Source organism: Myotis brandtii, unplaced genomic scaffold (genome assembly GCF_000412655.1).
Source record: "Myotis brandtii unplaced genomic scaffold, ASM41265v1 scaffold344, whole genome shotgun sequence".
NCBI classification, from domain to species: domain Eukaryota; kingdom Metazoa; phylum Chordata; class Mammalia; order Chiroptera; family Vespertilionidae; genus Myotis; species Myotis brandtii.
The window spans coordinates 9,296,982-9,323,674 of NW_005363247.1; the positions used below are offsets into that span (position 1 = coordinate 9,296,982).

At 42.0% G+C, this 26,693-nt stretch overlaps 1 protein-coding gene across 1 annotated transcript; it reads left to right on the forward strand.

Moving 5' to 3' along the window:
* Window positions 1-319: 319 nt before the first annotated feature.
* On the forward strand, window positions 320-19,765 carry RGMB (repulsive guidance molecule family member b; the record flags this gene model as incomplete). Its single annotated transcript, XM_005871545.2, has 3 exons — window positions 320-518; window positions 4,753-5,261; window positions 18,808-19,765. Coding segments are annotated over 3 exons (1,377 nt in total), but the record flags the coding sequence as incomplete, so codon positions are not given.
* Between the last annotated feature and the right edge of the window lie 6,928 nt (window positions 19,766-26,693).

Below are 26,693 nucleotides of genomic sequence, written 5' to 3' on the forward strand. Positions count from 1 at the left end.
CTCCCCCCCTCCCTCCCCCTGGCCTTCCCGGCCTGAGGCTGGGACCGTTGATAAATCTCCCCTCTAACAGCCGCTTATCAAAGATTTCGGGGGCGGGGGTGGCGGGGCTGCGCGCCCGAGACAAATGTTCCGGATGCTTTATTGCCCCGTGCGTTGGTGTTTACTGAAAGTCGGGCTGGGATCAGGTTTCCGCCGCCGCCGCCTCCGACGGGAGACAAGGAGCCTTGTGCTGCTGCCCTGCAGCTGGGGGTGGCGGCGAGACGGAGAAATCGCGCCAGATGGAAAGATTTTCACCAGAGTTTGCAAACTGGGAGGTTAATTTCGAAGTAACTTAAACTTCTTCAAACAGGGGTTTCTTTCGTGCTTGCGAAAGCTGCTTCTAATTCAGCGTTCAGTCTCTTTGGAAAAGCTCGTGCTTCCTGGCCAGCTGCACGATCAGGAGGGGCTGACAGATAGGCTGCTTTCTGGAGCTCGGCGCTTCCCCAGTGGAAGCAGCAGTGAGGAGTCTGTTCTAGCCGGTGATACTGTAATTCTGTTTAAAATCCTCTCCCTAACACAATGTTAAATCTCAGACTTTCCCAATAAAACGGGGGGGGGGGGGAATATCTAGGATGCTCTTTGCAAACAAGACCACTTCTAGGAGTTTGTCTAGACAAGTTTTTAAGTGCGAAATGGAAATTATTGTTTAGTTTGAGAACAACTTGGGCGTTAGATCATTTTTTTCTTCCACACCTTTTTGCCCTGTATTTGTATGATAACAGTCAACAATGCTCTGATCTGGAGAATCCTGAACTTTAAAGCCACCCAAATGTGTGTGTGTGCGGGGGGGGGGAGGGCGGTAATTTTTACTTATTAAGTCATACTAGCCCGTGCTAACAATCCTGGAGGTCTTCTAAGTAATGAGGGGGGGGGGATGTGGCCTTTGAGGAGAGGGCTGAATTTACTTTGTGTAACTTTGCATTGTGATGTAACAGCAGCTGCATTTTAAGTGTCACTTGGGAAAACAAACTGAAATCTTACTGAAGAATGTAGTGATGAAGGCTTTCAATTAGTGACTTTAGAACCTTGGGAAGCAATGTCAATCTGCTTAACAGTTACATGGAAAAATTTTCATGACATGTCACACGATATATTCAGGGTTGTTTTGTGTGAAAAATATGTGTCTGTAATGTCCAAGCGTGGGTTTCTTGAAATGGAAATTGAAGTGCTAGGTGGGACTGTGTCCCTCTTGACCAGTGGGATATTGTTTCCCTTATCCCTCAGTTGCTGTAGGTTCCCGTGACAGGATTGGAATGTGGTCTTTGAAGATTTCTTTGCTGGCCCATGAAAGACCTAAGAAGTTGGTTTAAAGGTTTAGAAAATTATGGTGCCTTAGTTCAAGAACTTGGAATGTGAAACTCGTCTCAGTATCTTAATATGCCCTCACTAGAGTCACCATCAGCTTCTACCCAGAATTGCTGTGGTGAGTGATTTCTGTGGACAGCTTGTCGGAGTGGAGCAATTAATCTGGCTATAGAAAGGAGGGCTCCTTTTGAGAGATTTCTTTGAAGAGCGGTGCTATTGAAATGCAGGGGCTGTTTCTCAGAGCAGGGAGCCTAGCAAAGTGCTCTCTGCAGATGGGCTACCATATGTTTTATGCCTGGATCCATATAATTTGCCTCAGCACCCCATATGGCTCCATATTTCACTTAATTCAGCCTCAGCGTATCCTGTTTCTTTTATTATAAGCTGGTGATTGTGCTGCAGATTCACACGTGCAGTCCTGGCATTGAGGAAGCTGTTTTTAAATGATGAGGTCTTTATGTCTGAATCATTAAGGAAAGCTCTACACCTGAAAATCCTTTAGCACTTTCATTAACTAGAAGGAAAATACTGTCACACTGATCACAGATGATCTGACTCAAGGAAACCGATATCTGTAACTGCAGATTTTGAACTCTGCCCTTGAGAAATGAAAAGAGTACTTTTATTTGCCTTTTCCTCTCTTAAGCAAACCTCTGCAGTTCCTGACTGGCGATCCAATATAGGAGTTACTTGCTTACTCATACACTTCATGGCCTTCTTCGCCACATCCTTGAGATTGTTTCTGCTCCGCATTGTCTTGGCATTTTGACAGGAGGCTTACTTTACCGCCTGCAACAGGCAAAGTGTGCATTGTCATTATAAATTCATGAAGCCTGGATATTTCTGGGTGTATGCTGCAAATTAGTCATTCTACAGGAGCCTGCGATGAGGCTCAAACTGCTGACCCAAATGCACTTTCACTCTCATTAGCTTTTCTCCCTCCAATCATCTCTACCCCAAAAGGCTGTTAGAAACCTCATCCAAACAAAAGAGCTCAAGGAGTTCTGTGTTATGTGAGATTTCTCAAAGGAATCAGCACCTGCCTGCTATGAAGAAGGAATGAGGAAGGAACGGAAAGAGGAGCTGGCATCTAAATTCTGCTTCTTTCCCCTTCTGAACAATTGCATCTGCATTGCCATGCTGTTCTGACTTTTGATATTTTATGACTATTTGAAATAATTATAAGTAAATGTACGCTCAGATATATTTTATAGACCATAAAAAGAACAAATAGGCACTGCAAGTTTAGCGGAAAGTTCTTGTGCTGTCATTTATTTGTAGTCTGAGGGCTCTTCATTACTGAGTGATTTCGGCCCAGTTTTTATTTCCTTGCTTTCTGCTTGCTGTGAATCTGATTTAAAAGGGAAAAATGTGATACAGTAGTTACTTACACCTTTTTTTTTAAGCTATCAAGTACCATTTTGAGAGTCAGGAATTTAGGGGACATGGTGTGTGGAGGAAGGAAAATGGATTGGAGGAAAGGCCCACTTCCTGGGCTTCATACAGCTGTGTATGATCTGCCAGGACAAGGCCTGAAAATCCCTTTGCCTTGGTTTTTCCCATCTGCTAAATGGCTTTAATGACTTTGGGGTGGTTTTTTGTTTGACTTTTTTTAAATTTTGCTTTTGTTTTGTTGAGTAAAAGTAGTTGAAAATGACTTGATCTACTTTGGAGAGAGGAATTCTATAAATAATAGCTGCTTTTGGTAACTTTTCAATGAGCAAACATAAAATAGGCCAGACACAAGATGTCTTTGTGATTAATATTTTAATCTCTTTTACTCAAGTTAAAGTGACTATTCAATCAAGACTATAACATTTTTCCCTTTTTGGACTTCGAAATGTAAGAAAATGGTTGGGGAGATATCTTGAGAAGTGGTCATCTCCTACCCTTTTCTCCCCAGCTGAAGCCAAACACAGATTACAGGCTATTTAATTTAGATGTAAAGGCAGTTTACTGAAAAGATTAAAATATCTTTTTAAATAATCTTTACTTAAAAAACATTTTTAGTAAGTCTTTATCAGATGAAGTCCTAAATCTTGATATTATCCTGAACTTTGTTATGCTCATATATCTTTAAATAATTACATATCTAATAGCACACTACTGACTGTTTTCTCCCACCTAGAATAAGATATTTTGTGCCTGAAAAAGGTCACAAAGTTCATTTTAGAGCAACCTCCTCAATTCTCAGATGAGGAATGTTAGACTTGAAGAGATTGAGACTTGCTCCATTGTTCAGAGGTCTATAAAGAATGTGTAACACAAATACATGTTGCAGTTCATGTCTATAAAGTTTGAGGTGGATGGTAAAGGAAAGAATTTCTCTTTTCAGTAATTCTAGTGTCCCACTTTATGGAGCAGAATTTTAAAAAAAAAAACAAAACTGATGCACATGACTGACCTAGCATTGGCAATTCTTACGATTTTTGTGCTTTAAGAGGTTTTATAAATTTTTATGTGAGGAGCTAGTGGCAAAACATCACTTGAAAATTAACTTTTTAAAATAGTAGGGCAGTAATACTTGGTTTTCCATTACTTCATTTCATCACTTTGCTTTAACCATTAAGTATATATGAATTGTTGATTTAAGGGGGAAATCATTCAGATAACTCTAAGAATTCTGTTGTGTTTCTGAAAAAACATAGTTGGAAACATCAGTTTCTGCAGTGTGATTTCAGTGTCCTTTTTTGTTTAGTGTACTTTTCCTGGTGAAACTGTTTGGGAGCTGGGATCTCAGGGTGATGGATATCAAGGGAGAAGTGAATACATAGCTTGGTCAAATGTATCACTATTTTTTTTAAGAGAACATTTATACTTTGTAAAAACCAGGAGATTAAGTGACAGTTTATATACAATTTATTGATAAACATCTATCAGGAAATGCAGAATAATTTAGTGCTTGGATTTTTTTTTCTTGTTATTCTTTCTCTGTTAGCTTTACTAGAATAAGGTAAAGGTGTTTTAGCCAATCATGCTATAATTTAGGGGTTTCCCCTAGCAGAGTTGTAGAAGTTTTAATTGTGGTTTTGTGCATAGACAGTGCTTTCCAAAGCAAATTACTTATGCAGTTTTCAAAATCAAAACAAATTCACATCTTTTGCTTGGCCTTAGAGCAAAGGAATCTTTCTCAAAATCCATAAACAATAGCAAAGTTGGTAAAATTGTCATTTACAATGGCCCATGCTATAAAGTTTTAAGTTAACTAACTGCATGCAGTTTTTCTCCCAGTGGCTTAATTTGTGAGAGACACAGAAGCACAATGCAACCCTATTTCTGAAGGCCTTCCTAAAATAGGAGGATATGAAATAGAACAAACAGTCCCCAGAGGAGAATGTCATTTTCTCATGTAGCTCAGGAAGTTATGAAGCATTTAAAAAATGTGTGGTCTTATCTTCTTTCCCATAGGTGACTGCCAACAACCAGCCCAGTGTCGAATCCAGAAATGTACCACAGACTTTGTGTCCCTGACTTCACACCTGAACTCTGCCATTGACGGCTTTGACTCTGAGTTCTGCAAGGCCCTGCGTGCCTATGCTGGCTGCACCCAGCGAACTTCAAAAGCCTGCCGTGGCAACCTGGTATACCATTCTGCTGTACTGGGTATCAGTGACCTCATGAGCCAGAGGAACTGTTCCAAGGACGGACCCACATCCTCTACCAACCCTGAAGTGACCCATGACCCTTGTAACTATCACAGCCATGCGGGAGTCAGAGAACTCAGGGGAGGGGACCAGAACCCTCCTAATTACCTTTTCTGTGGCTTGTTTGGAGATCCCCACCTTAGAACTTTCAAGGATCACTTCCAGACGTGCAAAGTGGAAGGAGCCTGGCCACTCATAGACAATAATTACCTTTCGGTTCAAGTGACGAATGTGCCCGTGGTCCTTGGATCCAGTGCTACTGCTACAAATAAGGCAAGAATACTTTTTTTTTTCCTTCTTCTTACTTATACCTTTCAAGTGTCTGACTCTTCAGACAACCTGGGAAAATTGAAATGAAAGACCTAGTTTAAAAGGAACGTTGCTTGGTCTTCTTGGCAAGCAGTGTTAGCAGGGTGGATGAAGGATTAAATGAAAATTAGTAAGGAATTTCTTGGTGGAATTCTAGGGCTTATGAGAAATGTGTGTGTAAATTTAAATAGGCAATGATACAAAAAATAAAAAGTGAACAGTAATGTTGGGTTCTCTTGGGAAAAGGCAGGCCTGTTTAATGAAAAACTGCTTTTTTCAGTGATGTCTTTTTTGAGTGCATATGTGTATGACTCGAGGAAATCCATGTTTAGATTTATCAGATTTGACTGATGTAGGTTTTCTGAATAAAGAAAGCTGTGAAGCCTGAGGGCAATAACCCATCAGGAAATATATTTTATTGGAAATTTGGAAGCTATGGTAAAAGGTAATGGCTATAAGCCAACTTCCCAATGGCAAACCTAAAAGCCTGTTAGTTACTGTCCTGTGGTGACCAAGGAAATAAGAATTGGATATTGTAGAGCAGTGATGTATAATCTCAGGCTAACAATTTAAGCTAGAAGCCGAGGGGAAAACTGGCAAAATTAAGTTAAGCTTGCCCTGCTTAGCTGCCAGTATTGCGGTTCTTGTTGCTTGGTTGGTTTTAAAGAAACTAATACTGAATCCTCTAAGTCAACTTTAAGTCACCGATATCTTAGTGCAACGATTTTCAACCTTTTTCATCTCGTGGCACACAAAGTAATTACTAAAATTCTGTAGCACACCTTGCCAATCTGACAAAAAAAAAGTATAATTTTGATTCATTTACACCCAATGGCTGTTCTGTTGGCTGTTGTCATTTTTTTTGACAATCTAGGGGAAAAGAGGTCAGTGCCCCTGACTAAAGAGTCAGGTATTGCATGTTTTAAAAATTCTTGCCCTGGCTGGTGTGGCTCAGTTGGTTGAGTGTCATCCCATGCATTGAAAGGTCGCAGGTTTGATTCCAGGTCAGGGTACATACCCAGGTTGCAGGTTCGGTCTCTTGTCGGGGTGCTTATGGGAAGCAGCCGATCGATGTTCCACTCTCACGTTGTTGTTTCTCTCTAACTCTCGTAAATAAAAAAATTTTGCTGTCTAAGTGCAAGTAGTACATGCTAGGAACTGGGTTTTCAATTGCCAGTCAGCACTACTTCATTCACTAGTAAATAAAGAAGTCGCAAGGGTTCTCCATAATAATAGTGTCCCAAGTAAGCAGCTCCTTCCCTTTGTTTCCAACCACTAAATCACACATGTAGACAATCTCATTTTGCTTAATTTCCTTTGTTTATTTTGTCTATTCATCAGTTGGCTTAGACTGAAATATAATTGACAAGGATCAATCTTCTGTAATACTGATGACTCTTCTTTGATTTCAGGACCCCTCCCTTGCCTCAAAACCTGTGTGGTATATTTTTAAAGTGAATTTAAGTTATTTTACTTGGCATTTTGTGGAGGGAGTTTATAACACCTCCAGAGATATCTGGAGACACCAGTGGTATCACAAATCTAAGATGAGACGTCATTGCTCTGAACAAAGACTATTACAGTGGTGCAGACATCTTAGAGGAGCTGAAAATGTTTACACTTCAGTCCCAGTACAAGCCCAAGCTGGCCTTTCCAAATCCTACATCTCAAATAAACTTTCCTTTTCTGACTTTTATAAGTATGCACATAATTTTTTCTATCTGAACATTAAAATATGTACTTGCTATGTTATGATGTAAAGTTATATAATTATGAAGTTTTAGGACCAGCCATGGCCAAAAATCCATCATTGAAGCAGTCAGGTCACAGAATCTGAGATTAGTCTTTGGGAAAACATAACACTGGAAATTCAAGAAGGCAGTTCCATTGGGAATGGAGAAAATCAGCATCAATTGTGCAAATAATTGAGGGCTTAGAGAGGTGGTCTTTAAACACTACTATCAAGATTAGTAAGTGCTATGTGCATGGGAAAATGTTGGTTCAACACTGAAGTACTTTATTTAGATCATTCCATTTCAGTTGTGGTTGAGTCTATCATAGTTTTTAGCAAATAAGCAAATAAAAGGTACACCGTTTTTTCTCTTTTACTTTGTTTAAGGATCAAAGGTTTTACCCATTCTAAAGAAAGGAGGTTGGGGGTCTTGCCTTGACATAAATTCAGGCCAATGATGAGAATGCTTGGTCTTTAATTGCACTATTGGAAAGTATTTCCCCACATCTGGTCACCATGCTGTTCAGCAACAAATTACTCTATGGCTTCATGACCTCTAGTAGTTGTTTTTTTCCTTTTTGTTGTAACTCTCTCCAAAGCCCCCAGAAGCGTCTGGAAGGTTACTGTTAAAGGTCTCTCAATGCTGGTATGACCTCTGCTGATGAAACTAAGAGAAAACCTAAAATTTTGCAATACAATTTCCTTTTATCTACCCAGGGACAAAATAAAACCTGTAAAAAATTCTAAGCAATGAAAAAATGATGGTAATAAAAGTAAAAACAGTATGAGGCAAAAAGTACTTACGAAATAAGTTCAAAAAAGAATCTGATTTTTTTCCCCTTGATGTCTATGCAATAGTATAAAAACACCTTTCAGAAGATTTTTACTGAAGCTTTGGACACATACGTAGACCAGCTATTGGATAACCTAGCACTGCATTTTGCAGATACTGTGCCATCCTTGTGATGAAGCGTTTTTAATGACCCATGTGCTCAGTGTTACTAGCTTTAAGACTGACCGATGGTATTGACGAGACTGATCAGCTGTGATACTGAAATCATATTTAAGCATCTACAGTGGGGCCTTGACTTACGAGTGTCCCGACTAACGAGTTTTTCGAGATAGGAGCCATCTCTCGGCCGATTTTTTGCTTTGAGTTGCGAGCTAAAATTCAGGTTACGGGCCAGCTTCAGATACCCCACCGCTAGTTGGCGCAGCGAACGTCACAGTGAACGCCACAACATCAGCCCAGCATCACGTGTCTCACTCGTTCACTTTAAGATTTGACATACGAGTAATTTGAGTTACGAGCTCCATCATAGAACGAATTAAACTCGTAAGTCAAGGTCCCACTGTATTAATTTGCCTGCCTTCAGCACTGAACTCAAGCACTAGACCTGGGTATTTTGGCAGTAAGGTCCCTAAAACAATTCTTCATCCTGGGAACCTGGCTTCTTGAGCAAGCACTTTCAAGCTTAGTTTTGTGAGCGCTACCTGACCTTCATTGCCCACTTTTCCTCATCACAAAAATACAAAACTTAGTGGAGGGATATGTAAACAACAAAATGAAAAGTGAAGTCATTTGTACTCCAGGGACCATTTACTAGCCATGCCTTCCCCTTTTTCCACATTCAGGCAGTGAGGTCAGGGCAGGTAGGCCTGCAGTGCTGGACAGTGTGGCCCCGTCCCCCCATTTGTCATGGTGAGCGCAGGTGTGCTTCCTCAGGGCCTCCAGGGTTTTATATCCTCTGCCAGCCTGCTAGGCTGCCTCTCTGGAGCAGTCTGTGTGGTTGGCCATCTTGCCAGGTAGGTGTGTTCCGAGGCCAGGGCTGGTTTTTCATCTCTCCACCCCTCGGGGCTGCAGGGGTTTCTGGCACAGCTACACACCTGGGCTGAGATCCACATCAGCTCTGGGCCATCTTCCCCACCTTTGGCTGTGAGAGGCGCTTCAGACCTGCAGGCACTGGGGGAGAGATGAGAGGACAGGCTTAGAACTGGCAGGGTTGGTTACTTGGGAAAGAAAAGCAGTTTTTGTTTGGGGGAGGAGTAGTGCACACTAGGCTCCAGGCGGACACAAGTCAATAACTCTCCTGTGCCTCCAGCGAATAAACGGATCATCTGTGGCAGTACTTGACTTCTGTACCTTCTCTTCCACATTCCCCTTGCCAGTCCCTCAGTCTCAGCTCCTGTGTTCTTCTGTGTATCTCTGGATCTCTGTTTAAGTGGACTCAATAAAGATTTGTATATGCTGTGATTGTAGAAAGTGATTTTGATAAATTATTTTATGAAAGGATTGTGTACTTTGCAAATATGCTATATTCCTAATAGACTATAGCAGTGATGGCGAACCTTTTGAGCTCGGCATGTCAGCATTTTGAAAAACCCTAACTTAACTCTGGCGCCTTGTCACATATAGAAATTTTTTGATATTTGCAACCATAGTAAAACAAAGACTTATATTTTTGATATTTATTTTATATATTTAAATGCCATTTAACAAAGAAAAATCAACCAAAAAAATGAGTTCGCATGTCACCTCTGACACACATGTCATAGATTCACCATCACTGGCCTATAGTATTAAAAAATCAGTTCGTGAGGTGCATTTAAAATTATTCCTTTTCCAAAAAATTTCAGGTATGCATTTATTGCACACCTAAACAATGATATTTTTTAAATTATTTTTTACAAGTAATTTAGATACTTTTGCTTTACTTTTTATTTTATTTTAATGCATGTCCTTTCCCATCACTATAGCTTTCTTATCCTCCAGTCTCCGTGAGACAAAATTACAAATGTGGGGGGTGGTAAGCAGGGGCTGACAGATTTTCCTGTGCTTCATCCTTTAGTGGGAAGGTGGTTTACCTTAAGGCAGTTTGCATTTGGGAAAGAGGTGTTCTTTGTGCTTGACCAAGCCTGGTGATTTTTGGCCAGGTGAGTGGACACTGAGGTGCCTCATATGTTCTTGCTGCCACCGTGGGCCATCGGCTCCAGGTTATCCCATGGGCAGTAGCACCCAACTACCCAAAGCATAGGAAGAGGTCCTTACCCTTCAAGTTTCTCTCTATATATATTTAAAAGTTCCTAATTATCCCTAATTCTTAAACTCTTTCTAGAAATTCTAAAAACTTTGGGATGATGATGGAAGGTGAAGAATTAGTTCGTTTGGTTCATTCTTGCTTACTATGTTCTTCAAACTGTAGACCCAAAGTGTTCCTTATTTGCTTGTAGGGTCCTAGAGCATGCATTGGGTCCTCTTTCTTTCTGGTGCCTCTTCGCATGTAGCTGTTGTTCCACAACAGTATATGGCATGTAAACCTGTTGTGGACCTTTCTGTTGGTTACAAAATCAGAGTGCTATGTGCCTGCATTGCGAAGCCTTTCCACTGTCATTTTAAGCATATCTCTGGATCAAGGTTTGGAAATCTGTTCTCTCTTGACCCCAGGCCTAGGGCATTGTTTTTGGAGCCAAGTTTCTGTAACCCATATGTTTTTTGTATCTTTACTGATAGATGAGCTACACTGTGGACTAAGGTAGCTGCTGCATCCTCCCATCAGCAGGAGTGTATTTTAAATATATGAACACTGTTCTTGCATGCAAGGGGACATTTTCTTTCCTTCCAGAGAGCACAACTGCTTTGCAGATATATTGCAACCAATCTTTAAAATCTGAGATTGCTCTTTATTTTGTTATGACTTATCTGTTATGCAGGTAATTCTTGCCGTCTCGTTAAGATTTGCTCCTTGTCCTGGTCCTCCTTGTTTTGCAGAAATTACCAGAGTTGCTAGACTAGTTGAGGTATATTGGGGAGCAGGAGGGAAGGAAGTTTGCAGTTGTAGCTCCCTGCTTAGTATAATAATTTATCTGATAAAATTTATGATTTAGTTCTGAGTTTCAACCAGCAAGCATCAAAGGACCTACTGTGTGGGGGAGGTGCGGGATGAATGCAGGCTCTGCCTCATTCTAAGCACATAAGTGAAATTTGCAGCAGTCAATGGAGAATTGTGGGATGTGTAAAACCAACCATTTTCAGGGTGGTTTTTTTTGAACATTGGTGGCCCCCATTCATAAGCTGGTTCCACGTGCTGCTACTTAGCAAGTTGTTGCAGCTGCCAAGAAGGGCCAGAGAGCCCTGGCTGGTTTGGCTCAGTGGATAGAGCATTGGCCTGTGGACTGAAGAGTCCCGAGTGCGATTCCGGTCAAGGGCACATGTCCAGGTTGCAGGCTCGATCCCCAGTAGGGGCTGTGCAGGAGGCAGCCAGTCAATGATTCTCTCACATCATTGATGTTTCTAGCTCTCTGTCCCTTCCTTTCTGAAATCAACAAAAATACATAAAAAATAATAAAGTAAAATTGCTAAAAAAAAAAAAGAAGGGGCCAGAGAGATGGGTTGCTGAACCCAGAGCACACTCCTCCACCCTGGTCACTTGTCTCAGGTCATTTTTTTTACTTCTGGAGTTTGACAGTCTCCCTTTCCATCCAGCCACTGTCAGAGTCGCCCCTTATTTACACCCACATTTCCTCACACTCCTACAACCTAGTAGGGTCTAAAGCCCCGGCTGCCACTTTTGAAAGGTTGTTGGTCTTTGATTTAATCCAAAAAGCTTTCCAGAATTTGACTATCAGTCTTCAGTTTTTAAATTCATTTTTCAGGATCCCATCTCACTTTTAAAACTCATGAAACCGTGTCTTAGATATCCTTATCTGCCTTGAATTTATTTATTGTAGAAACTATTGAAACATTGAAGAGTTTTCAGAAGAGCAGAAATCAGCTATAATTCCAGGCGGTAGTGCTCTTATTTGTCCTTTTCTGTTTCCTGCATAGCCCTTGTGTGTACTGGATTATCACGTTTTAGGCCCAGGAACTACTCAACTTTGCTTTATATACTGGTAGTTTCAGCAAATTGCCTGGAGGTAAAAAGGATTTCCAAATGCCTGTGGGAAAGAAAGCAGAGAAAGGAGAAGGAATTATTAGCTGTATGGTGTAAGTATAAGTAGAAAAGATCACTTTGTAACATGAATGGGCCTACTTTGGTTATTCTTTGTGCAGTATTTTCCAAACAAGGTTCACCTTTATATTGTCTATACACATTAAAACATTCTGGCTAATGAGTCCTTTTACCATCTTTCTATTCTTTGGAATGAAGAGAGACAGTAGATGTTAGTAGAAACTGTCTAAAATTGTACCAGGTTTGTATCGGCCTCTTTGAAGGCCTGCATTTTGAATCTCCTGGACTATGTGCCACTCTGTCCCAGATGTGGTTTAGGAGGAGGAGAGGACCTTCCAAATCCCCCACTTGTAAGTGAAGTTAACCCAGGGCCTGCCCTGCCCTAGCCAGGCAGGATTGCATGTGTCCCGTGGGCCCCTGCTGCTTTAAAACAGATCCACACTCCTCCGTAGTTTAAACCAGCGGCACAAGGCCAAGTCTGATGCACAGCTGAGAGTTAGAACTTGTTTTTCTGTCACATTTCCAAGTGTCTCTCTCTGCCCTGTTAAATTTTCTTTGAGTCAACATTTTGAGAGGAAGGGGCGAGAGGGAAACATTGGGTGGTTGGTACTTTTTTTGTTGGCTTCAACTAATGCTAACCAAACAGTTTCTGCCTGTGCGGAATGTGGCATGCAAAAAGACTTACCTGCAGTGTGGAACAATGAAAAATGCTACCTTACCCATTTTGTCTTTATTTGTTTTGACTGCAGTAGAACTTGCTCTTCCACTGTTTTGAATTTTGTGTTCTTGTGGGTGGGGTAACTTAAGGACTTTTTAAACTGCTCAGCCTGCCAGTGCGTGGTAACTAACAAGAATAGCAACACACTTCTAAGATGCAGAATTTAACCGACAGCCTTGCCCTGAAAGCACGGTGCTGTTGGGTCTAGAAAGAACTTCAGGTGAGACTGGTTCTGTGGAGAGAGGAGTTTTTTATGTCCTGGTTAGCTGGTTATTTTTAGAGTTGGAGTCAAAAGAACATTTGGCTAATTCTGTTGGGGTTCTCTCAGTGTTGGAATATAGTATGTGTACTGTAGATAGAACTGATACGACAGCATTTCAACACTCACTTTCATAAGCCCCGAAATGGGGTCAGGGTTCAATCTTTGCATTTTAGGATGTGTGTGAATACGCACAGATGTGCACACATGAGCTTAGCGGTGTTGTCTTCCTCTCCCTACCTCAGGAAAATGAAGACAGAAGGATATTGTTTCTGTAGCATTCCTGGTAACTGACTTCTTGAAATATATGGTCAGGGCCTCTAACTACCTTGTGGGCTTTTTTTTTTTTTTTTTAATAACCCTGAGAACTTGAACCTAGAAGTGACAAAGTATGAGTGTAGTATTGGTGAAGACCTTCAAGCCCTTTTATACCTTTTTAATCACCTCCCAAAACTGAAGGGGAAAAAAAAGATTAAAGAGGCTGTGATTTCCTAATCCCCAACGGTTTGGGAAATAGCTGTGCTAAACCTAAGCCCAGAGCATTTGCCCACAGACCCTCTGGGGCCTGGAATGTGTGGCCCTGCCCCCACATCCCCTGAGGAGTGAGCTCCCTGAAGGGGAGGGCCAGACCTGCTAGGGCAGATTCTTACCCCTAGAGTTATGCTTCGGGCCCTGGCTCTCACCTTTCAAAATATTTTTAGCCTCTGGTCTGAAGCACAGTGGCAGCCTGGGCCTGTAATGCTGTCCACACATGCCTCACTTCACATCTAGAAGCACAGTGAGTCCCTACATTTGCTGAGCTCCCTGTATGCAAAGTCTGAGCACAGCCAACAAACAAGAAGTTCCTGTGGAGTTCTCGGAGTGGCTGAGACTTTAAGGACCAGAGGCCTTTTCCTCGTGGCTCCGCACAGCCTTGCTCTGGTCTGTACGAGGAAGCTAGCCAATTTCCCTGTCTCTGAGCCTATTTATACTTCCAGCCTTCCTTGTTTTAAGTGTATAGAAATTTTACTCTTTGGCAGTGGACGTTTTTGTGTCTGTCCCTTTTATGTGTCATCCCTGGGCCTGCTTCCCTTTCACTCTGGCATGCTCTTTGCAGCCTCCGAGCCCAGTGCTTCTGCCCTGGACCACCCTAGCAGCCTCAGCTGTGGGTGTCCTTCCCTCTGGTTTGGTTTCTTCTTTCTCCGTCTGCTGCCAAGAACCCCTCCATCAGCCAAGGCGGCCCTTGTTCCTGCATGTATTACCTGGGGCAACAGTGAAGAATAAATAAGCTGATCCATTCCATTTCCCTGGATTCCTGTAAGTGTTCCTAGAACAGAGCTCTGTGGAAAGAGACTCTGAGGGGAGAGAAACCTGTTTTGATATTTCTCTTAAAGGTAGCTGATTCTTAGTCTCATTCAAGCCCTAAAAGGAGTCAAGGGTAAGATTTTTAAGCCTCCACCCTCCTTTTAAACATGTATACTGTCTTGTCCTAGTCCAACACAATCATTTAACAAAATACACTTTTGTAAGTCTTACATTCAGTCTTCCTGTAGTAGATAGTTGATATAGAGGCTGAGTAGTGATTGTAAAAGTTGACTCTAGTTCACTGAGATCACACCTTCTTGGCAAATGTTTTTCCTTTAATTTTAAGGAAAATTGTAAGTGACATCAGTAATTAATCAACCCAACTTTTGTTCAAACAATGTTATTCTAGATGAATATGCTCTTTTTCTCCCCTGCGCCTACAAATGGAAGAGACACAGAGTTCTCCCGTCTTACAACCAAAGGACAGGCACCTGCCTCCCAGCCTAGATGGGTGACTCAGCTCCACCCAAATCGACATTTCCCGGCTTCCCTGTCCAGGTGGGGTGAGGCTGGGGGTGACCAGGGAAAACACTGGAAGGAAGGAGCCTTCACAGCCTCTACTTCCTTTTGGTGCTTCCAAGTGTCCTAGGCTTTGACTTGAGAAGTAGAGAGGAGGTGTTTAAGAGCTGGATAGAGCATGTGTGCGTCTTGGAAGCATGTGCTCTTGTTGGAATGGTTTCTTTTCTGCTCACTCACAGGACTGAAGGTAGAGGCTCTATGCCACTTACCTGGGAAAGGGGCTGTGAGCACATGGTCTCTTATCCTCCCTCAGAGTCACCTATTTTTTCAACCTGTGATGCATCCAGAGAATTTGATGAAGGGGACATATTAACTAATCATATGAAATAAAATTCATTTAGGTTCCTTTAACACAAGCAGAATTTTAACCAGGTCCATATCAAAATTGTTTCCCCGTGTTCCAAGCTAATTTCTGTGACAATTTCACTTTAGTTTGCTGGCCCATTAATCCAAGAAATGTGAGTCCCTTGACCGAGAAGTCCAGTTCTGGTATTGGAGGATTCCCGGAAGGTCCTGCACTTGCCGTGCCAAATGGCCTGATTAAACACTGATAAATGTTTCTTCCAAAAGGCAACGAGCACAAATAGTTAAGTGCACAACCTTTGGGGAATTCTGCTGTTTGAAAACCTGTGCACAGCACTTTACAAGGCTATTGAGCTTGGGAAAGATACTGTATCTTGGCAAGACAGTGCCTGAGTTTTCCTTTTTGTTGGCTACCTCATTTTTTTTTAAATGCATCCTCCCTGTCCCCCATGCCCTCCCCCCCAGATGCCTCTAAATTTTGATATATCACAGCAAACCTTAAGTCTTTCTTGCTTTCATGTGTGGAAAGGTTGATTTGTAGCTGCTATCTTTCTCTTCCTGATAGACCTTGTGGGTGGTAAAGATCTCAGGGAGTGAATATTAAAAATGAATGAGGAGAACTGGAGTAGGTTGTCTGAGGTGGGGTTTGAGAGGAACTGGGTGGGGGAGGTTTAACAAAAGGCATTGATGTTTTAAATGCACAGAAATGCCATCCATCAATAATAAATGGTGTGGCATAGAACAGATGTGCCAAATTGAGTTATTACAGCATATGGATCTCTTCATAGAGGGAGAAAAGAAAGCAGCATAGCTGGTGTTTTACAATTATCTGAGAGCTTTAGAATATGATTTTGAATACCCTGTTTTTACAAAGCTCTGATAACTGCTAGTTGGAAATACAAAAGGTTTGGAATTTCCAAATTTTTTAATTAAATTTTAAATGTTTTAAAAGAGTTATTAATGTTTTTTCTGAAGAGGGAGACAGAATCTGAAAATGAATTTCTGGCCCTTTATGGCTGAGTGCTTGCTGTTTAAGAGCTTGTATTGTAATTATATGAGGAATGAAATTGCATTACAAAACTTAGGTCACGTGAAAGTATTACCTAGTGTTTTCTACATTTACATGGATGGTATCTCTAGGTACATACTTAAACTACAGAGGACCACTTAGGAAACCCCCTCATGCTTTGAGATCGATCCATCACCCTCAGTATTTTGATTCATGAGCTAAATTGTATACATAGGCTCTGTGAGTATTTCACCCCACAGAGAAATATCAGCTTCAGTGTCTCAGAGAATATCACTCCCAAGGAATTGGACAGATAAAAATCTTTTAGATAAGCTGGAATATTTTGTAAGTGTAGATACTTGTGCAGAAGTCAAGCTTCGAGTTTTACTTGATCTTCTCAAGGTGTGTCACAGGCATAACAGGGCATACGTGTGAGGGTTTGAAATGAGCCCTGGGTAGGATGGGTGTGCTCAGTGAAAACAGCAGATCCCTGGGAAGACATGTGGAAGGACTCCACTCATCTTAATATTGACCCATGCTTGCCTTTTTGGAAACTCCTGTGGAACTGGATCTCTCCTCTGTTTTCCTAACAAAACTAATTCCTCTTTGTTTTTTCTTAGGTGAACAAAAAGTACTTAATTCTTGCAAATAACAAGTCGGTTTAAATTTGAGGTTTGTTAGACTCAAAAAACAAATTACTTAGCTGTTGCAGAAGAGTTTGTGGAATCTTTGGGAATGTTCTCATTGAAAGCGAGGATACTGATTATATGAAAAGTCTATTACTAACTCTTATTTTAGCCATTTATATTAACTTTGAATCTCTCAGGTGCAGAATTTACTTGAGTTAATCTTTTCACCTGCAAGGGATCCTGGCTTGTCTTAGAAAAAAACACACACACAAAAAAAAAAACTTGTCAAACTGTCTTTAGAGCCACCAACTTGAGTTAATCTTTTCACCTGCAAGGGATCCTGGCTTGTCTTAGAAAAAAACACACACAAAAAAAAAAACTTGTCAAACTGTCTTTAGAGCCACCAAATAAATCTGTTTTATAGTCCCATTAGATACCTAGCTCAAAATCCCATTCACTCTGGAAGGTCCTATGGTTGGATGCACAACAAATTTCCTGAACTCATCTCTGGTACACCTCCTTTGGGTTGTTAAGAAGGTGTTGAAATGTGAGAAGTCTGGTAGTGAAATTAAATTGTGGCTCAGGGTAATTAGAAAGGGAGAAATCCAAGCATTTCATAGCACATTGTCTGGCCTTAGTTGCAGCTGCAAACAACGGATATGAATTTAACCAGTTGCTACAGTGCAGCTGGTTCAGATCTGGCTTTACAACTGGCTGAAGTAAAATGAAATGGCTGGAAAATTCCAGTCAAGTAACACCAGTGGGAACATGTGGGATTAAATAGTGTGAGCAAATGCTGGCTGAGTTCAGGAAAAAAACTTCAGACATAAACTTGAGGGTGGTGGTGAGGACTCGTAGAGAGAGGGGCGGGAGGGGGCCAGGGCCTTTTCTGGCCTTTTTAACAAGGGTCTATTGTTTTGATTAGTTTCCTTGCAGGAGGTGGTTTCCTCCATCCAGAGTAATTTGTAGTGTGTTGGCCTGTCTACCTTCCTCCTTGACTGAAGTCACCTGATACTTTTTTTTTTTCCCTCCCAGAAGAAAGAAAAATAAGCTGTTACCTCAGTGACTGACAATAACACAAATCTCAAAATGTAGTCCTTTTTTCTTCAGGACCGTTTTCCCACCTTCTGAGACCAGGAGGTCCTGTCTCTTCCTTTCACCACCTGCACGGGAGAGGTTGGGAGTGTTAGAGGCCTAGGTGCTCAAAGGTTCAGTTTTTTTTAATAATGGTTCTCACTAAGGAAAGAAAGTGGGTTCACTAAAGGGAAGCTTTTGTATTGTCGAGGGTTTTTTCTCTCCATGAATTGTCTGCTTAATTTGGAGAATTGAGAGTTGGCTGGGAGAATTCTGAGAGGCTGCAGGGCCGTGTGCTATTTGGGGAAAACATTTGCTGTAACTAGGTTTAGGGTATTTATTCTCTGCCAGTGCTTGGGAGCTGTATTTGCCAAGTGATTTTCCTGTCGCAGGGATTAGCCAGTCATGTGAAACATTTGATTAAGAGACTTAGAGAAATCTTTCCTGAGGCCCTTGCTCGGTAGCTGTGTGGTAGCTGCCGCTGGGATGACCCCTCAGCTCTCTGCTACGTCCCCAGGTCACAAGTAAGTTTGTAGTGTTTAGTCATGGGATATTTTTTTTTACAGTCCAATGAAGAAACTTAGGAATCAAAGTTCTGGTAGGTATATTGTTAATTGCCTAATTTAGAAAGGAATCTTTTTTTCTCAGAACTATACCACTCATCTGCTTTTGGAAAGAGACCAGATATAAACGATCAATAAAAACTGCCTATATCCCAACAGCAACATTGTTCTGACTCAGTAAAGAGACATTTTCCTCATGCACATCCCTGGACTTGTGTTAAATGTTCATTCTAAACACACAGGACTTCTTAATTTTTCCTCACAGCAACCTTCTTCTTGGTGAGGGGCTGAATGTGGAGGTTCTTTCTCTAGCTAGTCAACTCCAGAGTGAGGAAAGCCCTTGCTACAGAGGGATGCACCGTCCTTTTCCCTCCCGTTGTGTTAAACTGTGCATGTTCCTCCTTCCCACAGATCACGATCATCTTCAAAGCCCACCGTGAGTGTACAGATCAGAAAGTATACCAAGCTGTGACCGATGACCTGCCGGCTGCCTTTGTGGATGGCAGCACCAGCGGTGGGGATGGCGACGTCAAGAGCCTGCGAATCGTGGAAAGGGAGAGTGGCCGCTACGTGGAGATGCACGCCCGCTACATAGGGACGACGGTGTTTGTGCGGCAGCTGGGTCGCTACCTGACCCTCGCCATCCGCATGCCCGAAGACCTGGCCATGTCCTACGAGGAAAGCCAGGACCTGCAGCTGTGTGTGAATGGCTGCCCCCTGAGCGAGCGCATCGACGACGGGCAGGGCCAGGTGTCTGCCATCCTGGGGCACACCCTGCCTCACACCTCTCTGGCACAGGCCTGGCCTGGCTACACACTGGAGACTGCCAACGCTCAATGCCATGAGAAGATGCCAGTGAAGGACATCTATTTCCAGTCCTGTGTCTTCGACCTGCTCACCACTGGTGACGCCAACTTCACCGCAGCTGCCCACAGCGCCTTGGAGGACGTGGAGGCGCTGCACCCCAGGAAGGAACGCTGGCACATTTTCCCAAGCAGTGGGCACGAGACGCCCCGAGGAGGCAGCCATCGGTCTCTCAGTCTAGGACTCACGTGCTTGATCCTTGTTGTGTTTTTGTAGGGGTTGTCTTTTATTTTTTTGTCTATAACAAAATTTTAAATATATATTGTCATAATATATTGAGTAAAAGAGTATATATGTATATACCATGTATATGACAGGATATTTGTCCTGGGACACCCACCAGATTGTACATACTGTGTTTGACTGTTCTCACGTATGTTGGATGTAGTGTTCTTTGATTGTATCGATTTTATTTTGCAGTTTTGTGAAATGTTTTATAATGTCCCTGCCTGGGGACCTGTTAGAAAGCACTTTATTTTTTATATATTAAATATTTATGTGTGTACCTGGTTAGTATGTATAGTACATATACAGAGACACCATACCCAGCGACCCTTTGAGTATGACCAGTGATGATGTGTGTAGCTGTTCTTGGCCGCCCCCTTCTGCCCTTTCCCATTGCTACTGATTCCCACAGCGTGCAGCCTCCTGTTCCTTTGAGCTCCTCACCTCTTCTGTCCTCACTTGATTGGAAGGATGGTTAACTCCTCCTTACAGGTGCTTTTTGGCAGTTAAACACCGATGTTGAGGAAGCCCTCACCCTCTCACAGCTGTCACTTCCCCAGGGGGTAGGGAGAATATTACTATGACCTTTATTAAACTAGGATTGTTATATGTGAGAACTTATGGCATGTTAAGTTGAACCATATGAAACTGCTGTTTTTATAGGTCAGAAGGGGCAATTTCATCAAATAACCAGGCATTTTCCTAGACTCCCATAGCTCTCAACCTTTCTCATCCCCTGTCCCTTTTTAAACTATAGTTTTTTTTCCCCCTCTTTCAACTCTATTTTGCATTGAACAAACAAATGGCCAAAAAATACCCCAAACAAATTTAGTGATGCTGCCTTGCTGTAGAATTAATGTGAGGCCACTTTCTTAGCCTTCTTTACTGAGGCCCAGATCCCATCACAAAGTTTCCCACTCTTCCGTGCCCTCCACACTGTGTTCTTCGCCACAGTCTGACCTGTTTGTCTGCATGATGGAATGGACTGGGTGTCAATGACAAGCTTCCTTGGCCTGACTCAGTGCTACTTAATCTAGACATTCTCATTAAGCAGCATTTCTTCCCAGGTGGTCCCTTTCTAATCACATATTCTCCTAACAGTTGTAGGTGAATATTATTCAGTCAGTTGCTCATGTAACTTGGTAAAATCCCCATAAAATATAAAAACTCCTACCTCTTCAATTCCATTGTCGGCACCCCCCCTGCAAAAGGAAAATAACAGGCAAGCACAGTAACTGAGAAAAGTAAACACAATAGGTAGGTTTATATAGTCCAACGGTTCTCAACCTGTGGGTTGCGACCCCTTTGGTGGTCGAACGACCCTTTCACAGGGGTTGCCTAAGACCATCCTGCATATCAGATATTTACGATTCATAACTAGCAACATTACAGTTATGAAGTAGCAACGAAAATTTATGGTTGGGTCACAACATGAGGAACTGTACTTAAAGGGCCAGAAGGTTGAGAACCACTGATATAGTCATCTCAAATGTGTTTGACTCCAAGAAAAAGTGATAGAATTTGTGCTTTACCTTAAGTTTCCATTAATGTAAGCAACAGTTAATAAACTAAATACCATAGCAATTTGGGTCAAGATTGTGCTAAATTTCAGTTGGCCAAGTAACGTCTCCCCTTCACCATGCTCCGTTGATTAGCACTGCCAGAGGCTCAAACTGGCAGGAAAAGAGGATGTCATTTTTCTGAAGTTCTTTTTCTTAGTGAACTGATCTATCATCATCCAGTCCCAGGATGGAACTGTGGGTTCACCCAGAAGTGGCAAACGTCCTCTCTTACGGCAAACGAGAGAATAATCAGGCCAGTCTGGGGGAAAATGAGGACATCCTGCTGCTTAACAAACATTCAACACCAGAAAGTTGAAACTCAACCTGTCATCCTTTTATAAAAACTAGGGGCCTACCTACTACCATTAGCTCCGAACTGTGGCTGCTGCTGTTCACTTAGGGAACCATGTCCCAGGGTCAGAAGCTATAGCTAGTTAGTAGTTTTGTTTTGGAATTGAGAAGAAAGGAGAGGAAATGGGGTACTTCTAACCACTATGTTTGTGCAAATAGTATAAAAGTGAAGTAAAAACGAGTAGACAATTCTAATATCTGGGTTTGGAGTGTGTATGATTAATATATCTTTGTCTTTTTGTAGGGAAAGCAAAACAAGCATCTCTACTAATAGTTGGGAAAAGAAAATTGAACCGTTTTGCCATATTTAACTGGAAAGGATGCTTAGAAGCATCCTACATCACTAGGATTAGCACCAGTGTACTTAGCTATTCCCTCTTAATCACCAGTGTCCCTGTACAACATTTACAATCCTCAGAGATAATTGTTGCAGAAACACCGGTGTTTCTCTAGAGAAGGGCCAGCTTTATTTCTCCTGTTTCTTTCCTGGGATTTCTAGAGAAAATGCAACTTGCACATGTTGGTTCTTGAAATTCTCCTTAACCAGACGAGTTCAGGTGACACCAACATGTGGACAGGCTGTAGCTGTTCCAAGGTCTCCTGGGGAGCCTCAGACTTGGAGGGAAACACTGGCTTTCACAGATGCTCCACATGGCTATCTTTTAAAAGACTCAAAACATTTTTGTCCCCTTTTTATGCTTGGAAACCCCACAGTGTGTCCAGTCTTTAGATGTGGTTCATAGGTATATGAATAAGTATCTGTGTAAAACAGTGAGTGTGCAGTGTGTAAATACTTTAAATTATTATGCTAGAAAAATAAAGTTAACATACCAAGCTGTGGAATGTTTGTTCTGTGGTTATAGTGACACCTGCTGGAAGAGCTGAGAAACAGCAGAAGAAAGGAAGTGAGGGTGTTCGTGCAAAATCCTTCATGGTTACTGACAGCAAGTTGTACCACCTGCCCACGAACTGACTTATTTTCTGAACTGTATCACTACAGTTTTTCCTTTTTTAATTTTAAGCAATTTCAAATAAGTATCTGCTAGATTGCTCCACTGGTGTTACCTCGGGGGCCTGTCCTGAGTTATAGTTTTGGTCCCTCGCAGACATGGGACTTGCACTTTGGTTCTTGAAGGCAGTATGCACTGAAGTGACTTACTCCTGGTGGGGAAGATCTTGGGGGCAGGACTTTCTAGCTTTGCAACTTTTAAAATCCCTGCTTCTTGGGTATTCTAAAAAGAGACATCACAAGATTACACGTTTAAGGAACATGCCAAAGAGTAAAGAAGTTTGAAGAAGAATTAACCCAAAGAAACAGGAAAGCACTGTTACTGCTACTAGGTAGAATGGTACATGAAGCAAATGTTGATTGAGGGGAACAGACACGTAATGTTGCTTAAGTGAAAAGCTATGTAGACCACCAGTTCAGAACAAATGAAACAGGAAAATAAATTGTCAGTTGAACCACACAAAGATGACAGCGATCTAGCTACTGAGTACCTAGTACATAGGTCTGTACCAAGTGAACACTAAGAAATAATCTACAGCACAATGAAGTCTATGCTTAAAAGGCAAAAATTCTTTTAACATACTCTATGGCCAGACCCTCCAACTTTTCAAAAATTGAAACTTGAGCAACTGTCCAAAAAACCAAAAGGGAGGCACTTGGCAGCATTCTGTTGCCTGGAGGCAGCTATAATAACAGTCTTGCATTGCTTCTGTCCTTTCTGAGCAAAGATACCTTGAACAGTTTTCCCTCCTGTTCCCTTAAATTTGCACATGAACCAAGGAGCATGTCCCCCACCATTGAAGAAAGAGGAACCACTTCAGTGATTTCACTGCCTTGCTCATCATAGTGCTGCTGCTTCCATGCATTTTCTGTATGTCTTCCAAATGGACAACTCATACTCATACTATCATTATTTAGACTAGAGGCCCAGCGCACAAAATTCATGCACAGGTCTGGTCCCTAGGCCTGGCCTGCAATCGGGGCCATCTTCCCCAGCTACCAACAGCCGGCCCCGCCCCCTGCCGCCACCCACTCCCGATTCCCTGTTCCCCATCAGCCATCAGAGCCTGAAGGCCAGGGGGAAGGGACTGAGAGTTTGGCCAGCAGTCCCCAAATGGGCAATCGAGGCTTGTGGGCTGGGGGCAGCTCCTGTGTTGAGCGTCTGCCCCCTGGTGGTCAGTGCACGTCATAGTGACTGGTCGTTCCGCTGTTTGGTCGATTTGCATATTACCCTTTTATTATATAGGATTATTATATAGGATGGTATTTTCCTTTGAATTTCCTGCTAGTAAGCAAGATGTTTGACATCAACGAAATAGAATATACAGTCCTTTATACCCAACATGTGATGTCTGCGAGGTATGTGCAGGCGAACAGGGAGAGTGGGGCCTCCAGTGCCCAGGGGGATACACTCACAGATCCTACCGAGACGGGATGTACACCCTTGGCCTCATTAGAATGAGGCTCAAACCAAATGAACAAACCAGTCCTATCAACTAGAATATATTAAAATCAGTTCATCCAACTCCAGCAAGAAGAAAGCAACAGGGCAGTTTCCTAATTAAAAGTTCCTCATGTGGGACAGTTCCATGACCCATTTTTTATTTCAACTTAAGAAAAAATTGCTAGCATTTTGCTACCAGATTGAATATACATGATCAACCACATGCAAATTAACCAAGTAGAAATTGCATCTGCCATAAGTGACATTTAAAAAAACAACAACAACAACAACACAGGATTACCTCCATGATGCTATTGGATGGCGCCAAGGACTTCCAAAGCCTTCCAAGGGGAAGCAGTAAGGCAGGAGTCACTGAACATGAGGGTGAGGGAGGACAATAAATTTATTTTCCAGCAAGACTGTCTTGTGAGCTGACTAAGACGTAGCACTCAATAAACATCCTTCAAAGTGTTCCTGGGATGGAGAATTCTGTGTTCACTTGGAGGAGCACTTCCTAGAACCACATTTGCATTTACACCCCTATGTGCATTCTAGAATTTAGAGCTGAGCCAAAGATCTCTAGGCATCTGAAGTTAGACATATCCATGAGAGGGATGAACTACAACAGGGCTCTTAGGAGAACAGGCGAGACCAAATGCAAAAGCTGCACACCAGGCGCCTCCCGCCTGCCTCCTCATGCAGCCACCCCAGGAATCTCAGCATAAACTTCCTAAGACCCCTGCAAAGAGAGTAATCCTGACTTGTGAGCAACCATTTGTCCCAGATAGAAGTTCATGGATTACGGGTGGCCTGGGAACAGGAAGAACTCTAAAGAAAAGTTGCCACTGGTGAAATTATTGCTAGAGATTTTTGGTCATGTATTATACACCTCAGCAAACAGGAGTCCCAGTGGAGAGAGAGACAACTTTGGGAAAGGACACTGAAATGCTTTCATAGATTGGGCTGCATATAAAAGGTTTGGAAACAAGGCCTCCAGTGCTCCCATCATAACCTTAACTCTTATCCATAGATCCCTGGGTGTTCACACTAGGCCAGTTACAGCATTCCTATCCTATCAGAATTGCTTGTAGCAGGAAATGGAGAAAGTAAAGAGGAGAGCTTACCATGGCCGCTGAAAGACTTCGATTTGCTCAATTGAGCAAAATCCTTCTGTGCTGTGATCTTAGGATTTTTTCCAATGTAAGAAGTGAGAGGAGAGGAGTTGTGAGAAATTGTCACAGGCACTCAATAAAAAGGCAACATGGACAGAAAGTTAATGAAAAGAAAAGACGTTGAAAAAGACTACAAAAATTATAGAAATGAGAGAGAACTAAAAGGTGAAGGATGTTTGAGAAAAGTTATATATACAGCTAATTAACACAGAATAGAGACACAAAAATGCAGGCAGTGCTTGAGGTATTTATGGAGAAAAGTAGTGGCATGGAGGAATCAGATTATTCTCTGGTTCTTCAGAGAAACAGAACCAACAGAATATGGATATAACCATATTTATACATGGTTGGCAAAAGTAGGTTTATAGTTGTTCATATGGAAAAATACAAATCAATAAATAAGAATAAACTCTGTTTCATGTATTCACAAATGTAAACCTACTTTGTCCACCCCTGTATGTATGTATGTGTGTGTGTGTGTATATATATATATATATATATATATTTCAGTGTGCATAACCATGTGAGCAAAGCCTATAAGAAGTCTTGTTACAGGCAGCTGGTTTAAGTTCCAGAGTTTGAAGGTCCAAGTACGAGGAGCTGAGGATCAAAAATGGATGTCTGGGCTCAAGAAGAGAGAGAGAATTCGCTCTTCCGACTTGTTTCATTCAGACCCCTAATTGATTGGATGATGCCCACCCACCTCACCCACATCAGTGAGGGGGAACTCTTTACTCAGTCTACTAAATCAAATGCTAATCTCTTCAGAAACACTCTCATAGACACACCCAGAAATAATGTATAACCAGCTATCTGGGCATCCCTTAGCCCAGTCAGTTTGACCCTAAAATTAACCTTCACATTCTCCTTTTATATATATTTAAAAGTTATTATACATCCCTCAGGCATTAAAGGGGCAATAACTGGTCAAGACATTTTTTATTTCATCAAGTACAATTTGAACTACCTCAACACAAAGAGGGAAAGATTTATTGAAAGGTTCCAGAGGTATCTTAATGGAATCCAAGGGCAGAAATGGAGCCACACCCACAAGGCTAGAAACAGGATCTGGGAGGCTGTTAGGGTCTCATCGCTGTTTCTGACTGTACAGCACTTTCTTCTCTCTCACTTTGCAAGCTGACTTCTCTACCTCACAAGTAGTCTTGATGGAATATGGCCACCTCACAGAGTTATGGTTCCATCCACCTACAGAGAGTTCACATTCCTGGTGGGGCTGGGAGGATTTCTTTGTGATAAGTGAGCATAACACAAGATAGGCAGTGGGCATCTTTCGCACTTCACCACAGGCCTTTGTGACGTTTTGGCTCTTTGGAGCTCCAGGGTATTGGTGTAGAGGTCCACTTTAATCACTCGGTGAGAGGCCCACCATTACCATCCTACCTAAAATGAAATCCCCTCCCTCACCTTCTGCTTCCAAACCCTACTTTATTTGTTTCTTCACAATCTTACAATATACTGCATTTCATGTTTATGTGTTTAGTGTCCTTGCTAGGATGTAAACTCCATAAGAACAGAGATGTACTAGTTACTGTTTTGTCTCCAGAGAATACAATGGTGACTGCTATGTATCAACAGAGTATTTGTGGATAGGAAGAAAGGAAGGAAGGAAGGAAGGAAGGAAGGAAGGAAGGAAGGAAGGAAGGAAGGGA